This window comes from Sturnira hondurensis, unplaced genomic scaffold (assembly GCF_014824575.4).
Source record: "Sturnira hondurensis isolate 20B ecotype Veracruz unplaced genomic scaffold, ASM1482457v3 Scaffold0000648, whole genome shotgun sequence".
Taxonomy (NCBI): domain Eukaryota; kingdom Metazoa; phylum Chordata; class Mammalia; order Chiroptera; family Phyllostomidae; genus Sturnira; species Sturnira hondurensis.
Genome location: NW_028073279.1, coordinates 7,491,541 through 7,510,268, shown reverse-complemented (window position 1 = coordinate 7,510,268; position 18,728 = coordinate 7,491,541). Strand labels below are relative to the sequence as shown.

The 18,728-nt window shown below is 34.4% G+C and overlaps 1 protein-coding gene across 1 annotated transcript in view; it reads right to left on the bottom strand.

Moving 5' to 3' along the window:
* The window catches only part of DNAI4 (dynein axonemal intermediate chain 4), a 72,459-nt gene that overhangs the window by 24,159 nt on the left and 29,572 nt on the right, over window positions 1-18,728 (bottom strand). Inside the window, exons 5-8 of the mRNA XM_037042870.1 lie at window positions 10,387-10,543; window positions 8,281-8,420; window positions 5,298-5,447; window positions 843-1,037 (exon numbers count right to left, since the gene is read on the bottom strand). Coding sequence (XP_036898765.1) covers window positions 843-1,037; window positions 5,298-5,447; window positions 8,281-8,420; window positions 10,387-10,543 — 642 coding nt within the window. The remainder of the gene's footprint in view (window positions 1-842; window positions 1,038-5,297; window positions 5,448-8,280; window positions 8,421-10,386; window positions 10,544-18,728) is intronic.

Below are 18,728 nucleotides of genomic sequence, written 5' to 3'. Positions count from 1 at the left end.
TATGTGGAGATTTTACCACTGGCTGAAAATTTCTCCTCCAAGTACACATTCTGGAATAGGGCAAACAACCACAGGATGGGTTCAATGACCCAATGGACCCACTGTGGGATGGGCCTGAGCTGAAGCTCCACTGATCACCTGACCTCTCTATGTCCTTACGCTCTGACTCGTGGACCACAGTGATGTTTTGTGTCTTTGGGAGTTAGTGTCAGGTCAGAGCCAGCATCCCGTAATCCCCAAAGTTCCAGTAAAAGGCTCTAGTCCCTATGGGAAAAATATTAACAATATACATTTTTTAGGCACTGTAGTGGCAGATACTACACTGCCAAAGGGATCCCTTCTCAAAGCTTTGCAATAGACTATATAAGCTTAGAAAGTTTCTATGGCCTTTATTTTTTTCACTCAAATATTGGGAAGTTGCAGTAGATAATCTCTAAAATCCTTCAAAATATTCTGGCGACACATGAGATAAGATTTGTAGCAATGAGAACAGGAAGAATGATCCTGCGATAAAATTAAGGAGAGGTAATGAAAACCAGAAACTAGGAAGTATCAGTGGCAATTGAAAAGGAAGGTTGGATACGAGAGGTTGGCTGCTCACCCTGTCCATTTAATGCATGGACAAGGGAGGCAGAGATGCTTATGAAGTCTTGAATCTAAGGGACTATGACTTGCTATGGTCCCTCTAGTCTGGACTCTACTCTTACCACGTACAGTGCTGAAAGCTACATAAACATATATTCTCATAAGTGATAACCCAGCTGATTACATTTAGAAATAATAATACCATTTAATTTTTAAATTATTTGAGTTTGTTTAAATGTGATTATTTCTTTAAATACCTTTTAAAATAGGAAGCTGCCGATAAGCTGCAAGTTTGGGCTGAAATATATTTTCCATTAGAACTCGTTCCATGAAAAATAGGTCCTGTTGAAACTTTTCAGATTTTAATATGGCATCTGTGTGGTCTTCTTGATCATCATGCATTTTAGCCAGAATTACATTTTCTATTTCCATAATAGAACTTGCTTCACTATCTACAAAATAAAAACATAATAGTGATAAAATAATGCAAATAATATTAGATAATTCATGCATTCTAAATATGTAAAAATGACATTTTGTCACTACTATTTGTTTCTTCTAGTCCTCAACAACTTTGACAGGCATTTATTGAAAATCTTTTACATACCAGGCACGTGCAAGATATACATTTATCATCTCATTTTGAAATTATTAACCACTCAAAAATGCACTCTCTTTCAAAAGATAACTTTAATCTCTATACATTTTTATTCCAATTAAAATAAGCTAAAGAGTCTTCAGATGAAAGTGTGATCTGATTATTGCTTTATAGGAATATTATACAACTGCATTAATTTCTTATTGATGCTATAATAAATGATCAAAAACAGTGGATTAAAAACATGCAAATTTACTAACTCAGAGTACTGTAGGTTAGAGCTCTGGATGCAGGTCTCACTGGGCTCAAACCAAGAAGGCCATAGGGTTATGTTCCTTTTCAGAGGCCCTAGAGGAGAATTCATTTCCTTATCTTCAGCTTCTAGGCTACCCACACCCTTCTCTCGTCTTCAAAGTCAGCAGCATTACAGGATCACAGCTGGGATAGGTCCTCCACATTTAAGTACACATGTGATTAGATAGGTCCCATGCAGATAATGCAAGATAATCTCTTCCTTTGAAGATCTTTATTCAATCACATCTGGAAAGTCTTTTTTGCCATGTGAGGTCATATATTTACAGGTTCCAGGAATTGGGATGTGGACCACATGACTTAGCATACTCTTACTTTAAAAACCAAATAAAAAGGGCAGCCCTGCATCCATGAAGATGCCACACATTTTTGCCTGTTTCTCCTCCCAAACACAACTAAAAACCCTGGAATATGTGTATATATGACTGACATAAGAAAAATATATAGACACACACATAACATAAGAAAGCTTTAAAAGTCTTTGGAAGAAGACAAAGCAACCAGAGTCCTCAGGGCCCAAGGAATGACAATTGTGAATTCTCGGCGTTTTCTTATTGCCACATATATTCCAAACATGGAGCTGAAGAAGACAGCAACTTGGAAACACAAATAGATGCAAACAAAGAAAAGTCTAGAAAGAAGCCTCCTCTTTCTAGCCAAAGGACCAGGAAAAAGACAACCTTGCAAGAAAGAAAACTTTTATGTATAACCACTCTATTCCAGACAAACACCATGGGAAAAAATACCCATGTCATAAAGGCCAAGTGAGGATCCTACACTTCTACCTGTGCCAGGCTATAACAAGTATCCCAAACTCCCAGCCTTGCAGTAGATGTCGTGTGAGGGAAGGCTCAGTGGGGAACCAGGACCTTCACACCTATCAAACATAATGACCAATTGGGAAACATGGAATTTCACACCCACCTGGAAGTAACAAGGTGACCCTCCTCCTAAATAGAATAGTCAGAGTTACTCTGGTAAATAAAAACTTACATCACTGCTCAACAGTAATGAGGCCAACTCCCACTCTGTGGTGTCAACTGAATCCTCTTATGGGACAGTAGTCAGACTCCCTATCCCTCCCAATCATGGAGCTATCAGTGGAAGCCAGAGATCCCACCCACTTCCACCCAGCAGTAAGGAGAAGACCCCATCCCTTAATGTCATTGGAGACCAAGTAGAAAACACGGACTTCAACCTCGCCTGACAGCACTGAAGCACTGAACTCCTCTTTCCCTTGTCAAAATAGTGTCAAATAATGCCTGCTAAGGAAAAGTGTCAAGAAGATCCTGACTTTCATAACATAATGCCCCATTTCCAGGTTACAATTAAACATCATCCACCATACCAAGAACCAAGAAAATCTCAGCTTAAATTTAAAAAAAGGACAATCAATACACAGCAATATTAAGATGGCAGATGTTTAAATTATGTCATCATAAAAATGTTTTAACAAATATTTATGAGCACACTTGAAACAAGTGAAATAACAGAAAACACCATAAAAGAAATAAAACATCTTAGTAAATCAACAAAGAACCAAATGAAAATTTTAGAACTGAAAAAGACAATGAGTAAAATTTTAAAATTAAACAGGTGGTCTGACAGCAGAATAGAGTCAGTGAGCTTAAGGAGAAAACAAGAGAAATTACCAATCTGAAAAACAGAAAGAAAAAGTGTCTGAAAAAAATATAAACAGAACCCCAGAGAAACAAACAAACAAACAAAATAACACTCAGATCATTGGCATGCCAGAAGGAGAGAAGAAAGAGGAAGGGACTGAACAGTATGTGAAGAAATAATAGCTGAAAATTTCCAAAATTCAGCAAAGAAGAATGACATACAGATTCAAGAAACAAAGTAAACTGAAAAAGGATAAATACAAAAAAATCACACTAAGACACATTATACTCAAAGTTCTGGAAAGTGAAAACAAAAACAAAAAATCAAGGAAGCAGTGAGAAACAAATGACACCTTGTATAAAGGGAAATGCACTGAATAACAGCAGATTTCTCACCAGAACTCATGGGATCCAGAAAGAAGTAACACAGATTATTTGAGTGTTGGAAGAAAAGAACTGTTCAACCCAGACTTTTATACCCTCTGAAAGTATTCAATGAGATGAAAGGGAAAGTTAAAGTACTACCAGATAAAGGAATACTAAGAGAATTTGCTGCCGGTACATCTTCCCTAAGAATGCCTAAAGGAAGTTCTACGAACAGAAAGGAATGATAAAAGAAGGAATACTGAAACATCAAAGGGAAAACAGAACAGGTAAACGTGGATAAATACAATACGCTCTCCTTCTCTTGAGGTTTCTTAACTATGTTTGATGGTTGATAGTGTCAGCTATGGTCTGACATAGTTCTAAATGTAAAAATATTTCTACTAGATATTTGGAGGAAACATATAAATACGGAAGAGTAAAAGGATACAAAGGCAGGTAAGATTTCTATACTTTAATGAGCAAAAGTGGATTATGATGCTATGTATGTATAATGCCATATATAAAGCAACACTAAAAAAGCTAGACAAAACTCAAAAAACATTATAATTAAATAAATTAAAGTGGAATTGTAAAATAAAATGTTTGAGTTACCAACATAAATGATGGGGGAAAAGAGAGAAGCAAAACCAGACAGAACAAATAGAAAACAAATATTGGCAGACTTGAGCCTTACTGTAGCTATAGTTACATTAAATACAAATAGTCTAAATATATTGATTAAAGTGAGAAACTGGCATAGATTAGAATCATGACCCAAATATGTAATGTCCATAAGAAACCTATTTGAAATATACAATATATGTAAGCTTAAAGTAAAATGGTAAATAAAAAAGATATATTGAGCAAGCAACAAAAGGTAAACAGAAGTGCCCACATAAAAATCCAATAAATCTGGCCTCAGAGTAAAAAAAACTACCAGAGTCATACAGCAGCTTTATGCACTGAGAAGACATAGTAATCCTAAATGTTTATACAGTAAAAAAATAAGGCTGTAAACTATGTAAAACAAAAACTGATAGAACTGAAAGAAGAGACAAATTCAAGGTTTGATAGCATAACTAGACAGAAAATCAGGAAGGATACTAAAGAACTCAACACCACCAACCAAAACATCTTGACATCCATTGAACATCAAATACATATTCTTTTCAAGTGTACTGGGAACAAATACCATGATAGACTATATCCTAGGCAGTAAAGTTAACATTTTTAAATGTTTTTAAAAAGAGAAATCATAGTGTGTTTTTCAAAAACCAGACAAAGAAGGTACAAAAAAGATACAGACCATTATCCCTCATGAATATAGACACAAAAACACTTTTCATTGTCTACCAAAAAAAAATATTGTAACGGCTTAAAATAAGAATTCATTGAAAATGTCATTTTTCCTTTGTCTCTCTTCCCCTAGGAGATACATCATCAAAAAAAATTGCTATGCAAAATGTCTGAGATTTTACTGCCTATGTTTTCTTCCAGAATTTTTATGGTTTCATGACTAAAAAGCTTGCTCACAGCAAAATAAACCATAACAAAATGTAGAGGGAACCCATCATAGGAGAGAACATATTCACCAATGACATCTGATAAAGGGATAATTAACTCCTCTCACAAGGAAGGGAGTGGGGGGGCCTGGAAGAGATTAGACAAAGAATGTATATGCATATATTCCCAGCCTATGGACACAGACAACAAAGTAGAAGCAGGGGGCAATGGGAAACATCTGTAACAGTGGCACCAAGCAAAAAAAAAAAAAATGCCATGTGGAAACATCATTCAAAAAACCGAACACTTACTTTTTTCTATAGTACTTCCTCTTTGGTCTTGATCTTTAGGAGGTACACTTGCTTTAGTACTTAACTCAACTACAGAGTGTCTTACTGGTGCAGATACAATCTCTAAAGCATTATAAGAATCATACAAATCCCAAGCAGTAGACATTATGCCTAAGAGACAGAAAGGCAAAAATTACTATAAACCAAATTCTAATTTGTAGCTTATAAGTTGTCATAGCAAAATCTAAGATAAGAATATCTACTGTCTAGAAAAAAGTACTGCTTTTTAACCACAATGGCAGGAAGTAGATAAAAATAAAAAATAAATAAATTATTAAGACACCTTAAGAGATCCTTACCCTTCATACTTTTAGCAGCTACCAATACTTCAGTGTGTTAGTGATAGCACCAAATTACCCTCTTCGTCCTCTCTGACCCCCACACCTCCGCCCTCACCCCAACCTGGTGCAGCAAGGCCTCATGAGGCTGTCAGTGGTATGGACTGCTATACAGTCATGTATAACAGGCCCAGACAATCATGTTATAACAAGATTTTAAAGTGTCTTTACTATGGTTAACATGTCACAACATGTTACAGTCTATAGAACTTTTTATTTGTAATCATCCAATTCCATTTTATCAAAAAAATCCTATATACTTACATTGAAAGATCGTACATATTGGGAAAATGACAGACTCTGATCTAAAAACACTGGGAAAATAGTATGGCTTTTAAGTTCTATTTAAATTATTTATTCAAATGAGCAAATATTACAATGCCTCCAAAAAAATGCTCCCAGCCCTTCACTGCTAATATAAAAATGAAAGGCTTATGTAGCAATTATTTTATCAGTGACCATATAACAATATATTCTCACATGCTAAACTTACTAAACTTCCAATTAAAGTACAGTGATTTAATAAAGAATTTTCCCCTGAAAATAAAAACAGGATCTGGATCTAATATATGCAACTACTTCATCGTTAGAAGCTTTATTTTCATAATGTAAAATGAAGGCTCTCTGATGTTTAACAATGTTTTCAATTAGTAGGAGTGTTGGCTCACATTTTGTAACAACATTTCTATCTTTTGAACTTATTTTAATAGTATGTAGCAAAATCATACACAGAATACTCAGTATATTTTGCTGAATTGAAAAGGGTATAATTTCCATGTTCATACAGTACAAGACCATAGAAAGAAGTTGTCTTTGAATATTGAATTACCTAACCTGTTTTTCTTCCCTTAACTGAAAGTTTATTAGATTGTGCATGTACACATATATTGTTATATAGCCTCTAATAAAATAATTGCTACATAGACAAATATGCATGTTATAATAAGATATTTAAAGTGTTAGAGTGATTTACAGTTGTTTCTTTGAAGATAATAACCTTGGCAACTTTACTTTTGGTAATTTCACATTTGTTTATTTGTCTAAATTAATCTAAGAAATAGAAAAATTTCAAACCACATACCATAATATCATCTACAAGATGGAATAATAAATAATGAATGATTATAAACTTCCAATTTTACACTGTTAGAAACTTATTAGAGTTATGTTAACTAGTATCAAAAAAAGTATTCCCATTTATACCTGTATTGTAAGCACTTTTGAGTCTCAGATATGTCTAAATAGTCTTTACAATAATAAAAACATTGCTTCTTATTAGCAGTTTAAATCAGACTATTAAAGAATAGCACTTGGCTATATCACAATTACAGAAAAATAATTTTACTTTTTAACTGAGTAAAAAGATATGGTCACTGTAAATAAAAAAGGAAGGTTAATATGACTTGTATGTTTTTCACTCAGAGATAATAACTGTTAACATTCTGGTATATGTCCTTCCAGATTCACATACAAATGTATTTGCATGTCATTAAATATATATATTTTTTAATAAAACAAGATCATATCACATAAATTTTATTTAAAACTTTTTTATTGTAGTATAATATATTTAGAAGACAAAGTGGCTTTATGAAACCTACAAAGCTGTAAGATTTAACTATATTTTCAAAACTTAGCCAGAAACACTAATACACTTGTTATATTATCTATTTATCTATAATGCCCCTTTTGTCATAAATTACTATATATATATACTGTTGGGTGGGAAAATTTTTCCTCACTTTGTGTGAACCTGTAAAGAAGAAACTTCAGCTAAATTAACACTTCTTGCCTATGTCTCTCATTTACTTACTACCAAGAAAAGAGAAGTGACTAATTCTATAGAAGAGTGTAGAAGGAATTACAGTTCAGTCACTTTCGGATTCTTTCATTAGGTCTGTGCACTTGCAGAATGTGTGCATTCTGGTCTCTTCTCACTTCTACAGAGGAGGTCTAGTTGTGCCAATTACTGTTTGTAAATTCTACTCTGAAGGTATATATTCCTTGAAGAAAGTCCACTTAGCTTCAGATTTAAAACTATATTTTTCAATTAACTTTATCAGTAATAAAGATAATATTTTGATTTCCATCTCTGACTTCTAAATCTCTTTTACTTTCATTAAAAAATCAGTAAGACCTTAACATTGACTTGATCTGTATTCAAACTCCTTAAACTGTCTTTTATTATGTTAATAAAATTTTTTTGTGAAGTATATACCATTCACTGAAGAGTATATAGCACTATGTATGTGGTATTTGAGTGTTTAGCACATTTTAAATGGTATTACTGTAGTTGTAATTGCTATTTTTTGTAACAGAAGCAATTCTGTAAAGTTTCATAAACATTTGAAGAGTACAAAGTTATATGATATAGTTTGTATAAAAAGCAACACTGATAATTGTGTTATTCAAATCTTCTATATCTATATTTATTACTTGTTAACTTATTGGTCAGATTCTGAAAGTCATATATCACAGTACCCAGTTACTGTTGGGATTTGGACAAATTATTTCCATTATTTTTAACATTTACTTGTTAATTGACAGACTGAAAGAATGCATATTAAAACATGATAGTTTATCAAGCAGAATAAAACATAAATTACCTTTGTCTTCCTTTATAATTTTGTCACATTGGACATCTTTATTCTTTGGTGCTCCATTAATAGTCTGCATCATTCTTTCCACATATAAGTCATTGCCTAATCTATTTCTACAAAGGTTCTCATAATCCTTGTTTCTCTGGCTATAAAAAAGAAAGGATATTCAACTCATTAATAAAAATTAATTATTACCACACATACCATCTCTTTACATTATATATTTTCTTTAAATCACCTCCCTAGTGTGGATTGTGCTGAAAGCAAGAGATCGTAAAACTCCTTGGGAAGAGACTGCATTAAGCCACCAACAGAGGAATTTTTTATGCTGTACCTCTCAGCCCCACTACCACTTTCAGTGCCCGCCAGCAATACGCTAGCACTATCCCTACATGGATTTTATGAACTTTCATATAAACACTTTAAGCTATAAATTTCCCTCAAAGTACTACTTAATTTTATATTATCCTATAAGTATTACTTTCATAATTGCTTAGTTCTAAGTATTCCTTAAATTTCTTCAATGACTTGTCTTTTGATTCATGAAGAATTTAGAAAATGAATTTGTCAACTTCCAAATGTGTATGTGAATGTGTCTATCATTTAGTTAAGATTTATGTTACTGATTTTTATTCTTCATTCCACTGCGGTTAGAGAATTTATTTTGTATAATATCACTTCTTTGAAAAATTTTAAACTATTTCATGGCTCTGTACATGGATGATTATTATAAATTTTTCATGTATGCCTGAAAAGAGTATGTGCTCTCTAATTGTGGAATGTAAAGTTCTATGTAAAACCATTAAATTACAGTTTTGGTTCAAATTTTCTATATCTACACTAATTTGTATCTGGTTGACCTATCAATAAATAAGAGAGGTATATTTAAATATCTTAGTTTAATGGGATACTTGTCAAGTTTCTAATTCTTGCTTCATGTATTTGGAGGTTACTTTATTAGGAAAATTCAAGTTTAGAATTATTATACCTTCCTATCATTATGAAATTACTTTCTTTATCCCTAATAAACAAAGTCATTTGGTCCTTGTAGTTGCCCTTTATGTGCTTATATTTTTATAGTGCAAACAATTCTCTATTTTATATTTCAGTAAGAATAATGCCCAAAATATTATTTTAGTGGATCTTTAGTACCATAAACCATATTCAAATTATATTTGAAAGTAAATAATCTGAATAAGTGCATTAATAATTAATTTATAGTAACTATATCAATACAAACAGAGTCGACTTCAGAGCAAGGAAAATTATCAGAGATAAAGAGTGACATCACGTAGTGATAAAGGGGTCAAGTCTTCAAAGACAACAATCCTTAATGTGTGTGCACCTAACAACAGTGGTTCAAACCATATGAGGCAAAAACTAGTAATCTGTTTATATTCATTAATAAAGAAAAATGGAAAATCCTGTCTAATACAGTAAAATCAATTATTTTCCTATAACATACATTTCTTTTTTCAGTTCTGAATATAAAATTATCAGTCCTTTCTTTTTAAATTGAAAAAAATTTATATATGCATAAAAATCCTTAAAACCTATATCGAGACTAGGAAGCTTCCTTTATTTCTTTTATAATTTAACTTAGTAGTTCTCCCACTTTTAAAAGAATATGGTAAAGCTATGGGTTCTTCCTCTAGAAAAAAGTACATACAAGGTAAACACTATAATTTCACAAGGCACATATATAATATATAATTTTGCCAGGCACATGCACTAGTCTAGAGTATTTATCCAGTAATCCCCCAGGACAGAAAGAAAGAACAAGAAACTCTGTCTTAGCATTTAAATTACAGAAGTAATGTAGACAGGTGTACCNTCGAGACTAGGAAGCTTCCTTTATTTCTTTTATAATTTAACTTAGTAGTTCTCCCACTTTTAAAAGAATATGGTAAAGCTATGGGTTCTTCCTCTAGAAAAAAGTACATACAAGGTAAACACTATAATTTCACAAGGCACATATATAATATATAATTTTGCCAGGCACATGCACTAGAGTATTTACCCAGTAATCCCCCAGGACAGAAAGAAAGAACAAGAAGCTCTGTCTTAGCATTTAAATTACAGAAGTAATGTAGACAGGTGTACCATACATACATTACTTTCGCAGCTTCTTCAGCTTCTACAGAAATCATGACTGTTGGTAGGTTAAATAGTCTCAGTGTTTCTGTCTCTGTGAGTATTATTTCTACAATTTTCTCCATGTCTTCTTTTGTTATAATTTTTTCAGGTGTTTTCCTCATAACTCGTAAATCTAAAATACACGATAAAATCATTTACTAATTACTACCTTAAATTTTCATTTCACAAGTTATCATGATAGATCACACATTACAAGTGGCTTTACATGGTCAAGGAACTGGCCATGTTGTGAGAGGTAGCCTATTCAATCCCTCTAAAGCCAAACTTGATCTTACAGCCCATAAGCAGTCTCTGCTCCTACTGTAACAATATGCTTATTCCAATCCCATACTTGTAGTCTTAATGCCTAGGGCATCCCATTACATCCACTCCATAGTAGTAAAAGGGAAAATGGGATCAGTGACCGTAGATACGACTCAAGAATATGGGCAAGTGTATTTTTCGGAAATAGTATGCAACCCTTCTTTGAGTTTAAGCTAATTTCTAGTCTGTATCAACAACTTTTTGTTTTTTGGCCTTCTTATCAGTTTTCTTTTGATTTCGATTATAGCTCACCTGTAATCATCTTTGATAGGAACTAAAGACTCTCCAGTGGAAGTTCTGGTTAAATACAGAATTAAAATAGGCTCAAATACCCACACAAATAACACATTTAGGCTAGTCAGAGGTCCAAAGTCCTTCAAAAATTCCATTCAGGGCTGGGAGAGTTTGGACTTGGCTGTGTGGGTAATAAAGAGCCATGACAAGGTATAGAGGTCAGAGTTCAATGTGTTCTGTTAAAAACAGGGTATGAGGCAGCATTGCATGAGTCTTTGGGAAGGGTAAAGTTTGAATAGCTTTAGAAAAACAAAACTTAATGGGGGGAAAATGGGAACAACTGTAACTGAACAACAACAAAAAATTTGGAAAAGAAAAAACCCAAAAACTTAAGGGTATACACTTTCTGGAAACTAAGGCTCAGTCTCCTCTTCAGAAGGCCCAGAGCCTGAGAAAAACACCTTCTTTATAACCTGAAAAAATAGAAGTTACTGATTCCACTAATTCCAGGAAAGAAATAGTCTAGTCAGTCTTCTACTGAGTGATAGAGTAACTGTCATTCGTAGACAAAGCCCTACATTGGCAAAAAAAACTTTGGCCTACATCTCTGTATCAACCGTTGTCAAAATGTTGCTTAAATTTGGTATACATTGAGAAATTGCCAGAAACTCCCCCATATAGAATCTATAGAATCTATTTCATGGATCAGATCCCCTAAGTCTAAAATGGGCTTACAATTCAATCTTGACTACATATCTCTCTCCCCCTGGAAAAGCATCAAAATGTATTAATTTGCCTGGTGTGCTGCTATTTACTGTCAGTGATGGAGAGAACACATCTTCTCTACTCCTGGTAGTTCTTCCAGGAAGACGGAGCTCTAGTGTGACAATCTTGGCTCCTCTCCACAAGTATACTCATGATATCCCTTAAGACGGTTGGGATGGGCCTGGAGTGGTCTAGATCCTTTGACAAATCAGTGGGTAGGTTTGTCAAATTGGGAAGTTCAACAGCAGGCCTTTATCTGTTATATCATATTTTGGCTCCTATCTATCATAGCTACCCTTACCATATTTTTCAATTAATTCAGAACTGAGTGGAGGAAGGAAATGCTTTATTTGGCTACCTTTGGAGACCCTAATAGACAGTCATTTGTGAAGCCTTCATTGATTTCTACTTAGGCCAGAGTTGGTGAGATACAATTATTGAACACAATTGAGTCACAAAGGCATTTTACTCTTACCCCTCCTCACAAATAAATTATATGCAAGTCAAGATATTTTCTTTGTGAGTTTCTGCAAAAAGATATCTATTACTTATTCATCTATTCACTGAGACCATCTGTGTATACGATGCTGTTTGGTCCATACCTTGCACTAAAATTACAAGCTTTTCAATAAAATCCATTTTTAAAAAATTACAAGCTTTTCTAATAAGTTTCCTTTTGATTGAACAATAAAGCAATGGTTCACAAACTTCAGCATGCATTAAAATCACCTGGAAGGTATATTAAAGATTGCTGGAACTCACTCCTAGACATTTTTAAAACATATAATAAAATTTTTATTTTAGAATAGTTTTATATGTAAAGAAAATTTGCTTGAACCCAGTTTTTCCTATTGTTAACATTTATTATAACTAATAAACTAATATTGATACTTCATTATTATCCAAAGCTATCTTTTATCTTGGTGTTCTTAGTTTTTAACTAATGTCCTTTTTGTTTTCCAGGATTTTATCCAAGATGCTTTACATGTAGTCACCATATCTCCTTAGGCTTTTCTAGACTGTGACAGTTCTTAGACTTCTCTTGTTTTTGACAACCTTGAGTTTTGAGGAGTCCTGGTCATGTATTTTATAGAATGTCCTTCAATTTGGGTTTGCCTAGTGGCAGTGTCTAGAGAAGGGTTATGGATTTCTGGAAAGAATATTACAGAGGTAAAGTGTCATTCTCATCATGTATGACCAGGGGTATATGCCATCAGCATGACTTACCACTGATGATGTTACCCTTAAACTGAGGTAATATTTGTCAAGTCCTCTTCTCTCCTCTGTTTCCAATACACTTTTAGAAGGCAATCAATATGAAAAGACCACACTTAAACAAGATGGAGAGTTAAGCTCCACCTTCTTGAGGGAGGAATATCTATATAAAATTTTTGGAATTCTTTTGTACAGGAGATTTGTCTGTTCTCCCCAATCTACTTACCTGTTCAATCATTTATTTATGTAAGTATGGACTCATGGGTATTTACTTTATATTTTGGGGTACAATCCAATATTACACTACTTATTTTGTTGTTGAAATTTTCCACCTTTGAACATTGAAGCTGTTTGTGTTGGCTGCTGTGTCTCTTTCATATATCCCCACCATTTTGTGTATTATAGCTTTTTCCCATTTACTTTCTGGTCCTCTTATAAATTCCCTGCTGCAGCCCCAGGATCCATAATTTCTCCAGAGATCCCTGGTTCCTTTTATTGGAGAATGGTATTAGAAACAAAAATCTGGTACTGTTTAGCCATTGCTATGGGAATACCATTGTTTCTAGGCCTTCAGACATTCTTCCTAGCAGACAGAGCAAGGGAATATTTGTTTTTATACTAACCCATGTATATATACACATATCAATCTGGATCTCCATTAAGCTAAACATGCGTCCACACTAATGTCTCTGATTCCCATCCAGTAACACGTTTGTAATTCAACAGTTCTCCCCTGATTTGTTGGTTAGGTCCCACTCCAACAATATTATGAAAGCTGCTTCCCACCATCTGCCTTCTATTTATTATGTGTTCAAACCTAGTACACAGGTATAATGGTTCAGAATTGTTTACCCATACCCCTATGAAAAATGACTTTATCAACCAGAGCATACTGCTTTATATGAGTTCCACATTTTAAATCTTACACTCTCTACATAATTTCTACACCATTTATGTCTATGCCTTCTTCCCTCAACAACCTCCATTCTTTCAGAGAGGTGATGTCATACATTTGTAAAAGAAGGGACTAGATTCTGTTGTCACAGTCTGTATTCCATTCAAGTGTCCTTTAGTCTCTTAATTGTACTTTTTAAAAATATATATTTTATTGATTATGCTATTACAGTTCTCCCATTTTTTCTCCCCTTTATTCCCCTCCACCCTGTACCCACTCTCCTACCAGCATTCCCTCACCCACCGTAGTACATGTCCATGGGTTGTACACATTTTGGCTTCTCCATTTTCCATACTATTCTTCACCGCCCCCCTGTCTATTTTGTACCTACCATTTATGCTTCTTATCCTCTGTACCTTTCCCCCCATTTTCTCCTCTCCGTCTCCCTGCTGATAACCCTCCATGTGATTTCCATTTCTGTGATTTCATTCCTCTTCTAGTTGTATGCTTATTTTATTTTTGTTTTAGGTTCGGTTGTTTATAGTTGTGAGTTTATTGTAATTTTACTATTCACAGTTTTGATTACCTTCTTTTTCTTAGATAAGTCCCTTTAACATTTCATATAATAATGGCTTGATGATGATGAACTTCTTTAACTTGACCTTATCTGGGGAAGCACTTTATCTGCCCTTCCATTCTCAATGATAGCTTTGCTGGATAGAGCAATCTTGGATGTAGTCCTTGCCTTTCATGACTTTGAATACTTTTTCCCAGCCCCTTCTTGCCTGCAAGATTTCTTTTGAGAAATCAGTGGATAGCCTTATGGGAACTCCTTTGTATGCAACTCTCTCCTTTTCTATTGCTGATCTTAAGATTCTCTCCTTATCTTTAATTTTGGGTAAGGTAATTATGATGTGCCTTGATGTGTGCCTCCTTGGGTCCAATTTCTTTGGGACTCTCTGAGCTTCCTTGACTTCCTGGAAGTCTGTTTCCTTTGCCAAAGCAGGAAAGTTCTCCTTCACTATATTTTCAAGTAAGTTTTCAATTTCTTGCTCTCCTCTTCTCCTTCTGGCACCCCTATGATTGGGATGTTGGAATGTTTAAAGTTGTCCCAGAGGTTCCTAAGCCTCTCCTCATTTTTTTGAATTCTTGTTTCTTTATTCTGTTCTGGTTGAATGTTTATTTCTTCCTTCTGCTCCAAATCACTGATTTGAGTCCCAGTTTCCTTCCCGTCACTGTTGGTCCCCTGTACATTTTCCTTTATTTCACTTTGCATAACCTTCACTTGTTCTTCTATTTTGTGACCATATTCAACCATTTCTGTGAGTAGTGTTTTGAACTCTGCATCTGATAGGTTGGATATCTCTTCATCGATTAGTTCTATTTTTGGTACTTCGCCATTTTTTCATTTAAGCCTTTTTGTTATTGTTGTTGTTTTCAGCATGCATGTTACGTAGTAAGGGGTAGGTCCTTAGGTATTAGTCAGGGTGGAGCAACCCATGCCCCTGTGTTGTGGCACTGTGTCGGGGGGAGGGGTCCAAGAGGAAACAATGCCACTTGCTTGGTTTTCAGCTGGCTTTCAGCCACTTCCCCGGCTACCCACAAGCAAATTGGGCCCTTCTGGTGCTGACTCCCAGGTGGATAGGTTTATATACATTCTAGGACCCCATGGGTCTCCCCAACAAACTTTCCTGTAAGGAAAGTGGTTGTGGTTTCTCCTGCAGCTGCAACCCTCACAAGTTTTTTTCAGTCACAAGTTTTGAGGCTTTATTTGGCCACACTGAAACCCTGGGTTGCACAGTCTGCCTTGCTCTCTAATTGCTCCTCCTGCTTTATCTGCACACAAATGTGAGACCACCTGGTCCTCCAACTGCCACCTTGCTGTGTGTGCTCTCAACCCTGGCTGCCTGTCTCCACCCCTCCTCCCAGTCTGGATGAATGTTTCTTCTTTAACTCCTCAGTTGTCAGACTTCCATACAGTTTGATTTTCTGGCAGTTCTGGTTATTTTTTGTTTTTAAAATTTGTTGTTATCCTACTTTTGGTTGTGCAAAGAGGCAAAGTATATCTACCTAATGCCTCCATCTTGACCAGAAGTCCTGTTGTTCTTTTTTTTTAATGTAGATTAAATTTCACTTTTTGTGCTGTTAAGTTTCTAGGATTTATAAATGCATAGTTTCCACCACTACAGTTTCATACAGAATAGTTTCACCCTCCTAGAGCATTCAGTTTTACCTGTTCAACCCTCTCCAAGTCCCGCTGATCTACAATAGTTGTTTCTTCACTTTTGCATTTTCCAGAATATCATAAACACACTAGCTTTTTCAGACTGGCTTATTTGACTTAACAGTAAGTATTTAAGGTTCATCTATGCTGTTGTGCAGATTTATAGCTCATTTATTTTAATTGCTGGATAATATTCCATTGTATAGATGTACCCTTGTTCATTTATCCATTCCCCTATTGAAGGACATTTTGAATTGATTCCAATTTTTTGTGATTATGATTATGTGGCTAGAAACAGTTGAATACAGGTGTTTATATGGATATATTTTTAAATCCACACAAAATACTTAGGAGTGGAACTGCTGGATTATATGGTAAAACGATGTTTAGTTGTGTAAGAAAATGCCAAATTGTCTTTCAAATTTGTTGTGCCATTTGTAGACCCATCAGTAATGACCAAAAGTTCCTATTGCTTCAGATCCTTGCTAGCAATTGGTATTGCCAGGTTTTTTACATTTTAGCCATTTCAACAGATGTGTAATGATATCTTATTGTTTAATTTGCATTTCCCTAACTACAAGTAAAGCTGAATACATATGCTCATTTTCCATATATTTATATTTTTGGTAAAGTTTTTGTTCTACTCTTTTGCTCTTTTTTATTGTTGTTTTAAGAGTTTTTTGTATATTCTGGCTACAGATTCTTTGTCATATATGTAATTTTTGGAGATTTTCTCCCAGTGAGTGGCTTGCCTTTTCATTCACTCAACACTGCCTAAGATTTTATTTTTTGCATTTATGTTTCATGAGAGTTATTGGCTTTATAATTTTCTTATAATGTCTTGATCTGGTTTTGGTATTAGGCTAATGCTACCTCATAAAATTAGTTGGTAAATGTGTCCTCTTTACCTGTTCTCTGGACTAGACTATATTAGCTCTTTTCAAGCAGTGTACTATGGCACGCCTGTGAGCTGAGAGTATTTTTAAAACATGCAATAACTGACTATTTAGTCAGGAATACAGACCTCTTCCCCTTAAACTGTCATATAAAACAATGACAACAGCCAATATAACAATAACTATCTGATAGGAATGAGTCAGAATTATACCTATGTTTTTTGTGAGATTGGCAAAATATATATTTTTGGTGTGCCACAGAATTTTATTAATTAGTGTATGTGTACCATGAAGTGAAAAAAGTTGGAAATTGCTAAACTATATAAAAGTATTTCTTTTATATAGTGTGGCTATATAAAAGCCCTGACCAGTGTGGCTCAGTTGGTTGGGTGTCATTCCTTGAAGCAAAAAGTCACTGGTTTGATTCCAGGCAGGGCACGTGCCTGGGTTGCTGGTTAAATCCCCAGTAGGAGGGCCTATAACAAGCAACTAATCAATCTTTCTCTCTCTCATCAATATTTCTCTCCCCCTCTTTCTTCCAACCTTTCCCCCTCTCTAAAAATCAATAAACAAAATCTTAAAAAAAATAAAAATATTTCTGCCTTAAATGTTTGGTAGAGTTGACCAGGAAAATCATCTGAACCTGATATTTTGGGGGGAAAGGTATTTTTAACTACTATTCAATTTGTTAAATAGATAGAAAGCTATTCAGATTATACATTTCTTTTTTTTAAAGATTTTATTTATTTATCTTTAGAGGGGAAGGGAAGGAGAGAAGGAGAGAAATATCAATGTATGGTTGCCTCTCGTGAGTCCCCTGCTGAGAACTGGCCTGCAACCCAGGCATGTGCCCTGACTGGGAATTGAACCGTGATTATGTGGTTCTCGCGGGCCCGTGTTCAATCCACTGAGTTATAACAGCCAGGGCCAGACTATACATCTCTAATCAAGTGAGTTTTGATAGTGTCTTTAAAAAAAATTGGTCCAATTTACCTAAGTTCAAAATTTGTGGGTATAGAAGTCATTGTACTGTTTTCTTATTTTCCTTCTTGTTCCATGGGATCACTGGTCATGACACCTCTTTCTTTCTCATATTGGCAAGTTGTATGTTTTCTTTGTTAGTCTAGGTAAAAGTTTATCAATTTTATTGGTATTTTCAGTGAACCAGATTTTGCTTCATTGGTGTTTCTCTACTGTCACCGATTCCTATTCTAAAACTATTTCTTCTGCTTGCTTCAGATTTAATGCACTTTTCTTTCTCTTGTTTTTTAAGATAAAAGCTAAGTTGTTCTAAGCCTAAGTTGTATAAAATTAATTTTATATCTGTTCTAATAAGTGTATTTAGTACTATAAATTTCCCCTTAAGCACCGATTTTCCTTAATCCCTCAAACTTTGATAAATTGTATTTTCATTTTTGTTTAGTTTGAAATGTTTTTTAAATTTCACATGAGATATATTTTACCCATGGTTATTTAGAATTGTGTTAATTTTAAAATGTTTGGAAATTTTCCAGCTGTCTGTTGCCGATTTCTGATTTCTGTTGTGGCCTGAGCACATACTTTGTATTCTATTCTTTTAGATTTGTTGAGGGTGTCCTTAGGGTCCAGAATATGTTCTATCTTAGTGAATCTATGTGAGCTTGAGAAGAATATATATACTGATGTTGTTGAATGGAATATTGTATAAATGTTAACTAGATTAAATTGGTTGATAGTGCTATCCAGGTTATCCTTATTGATTTTCTGCCTGCCTGATCTAACAGTT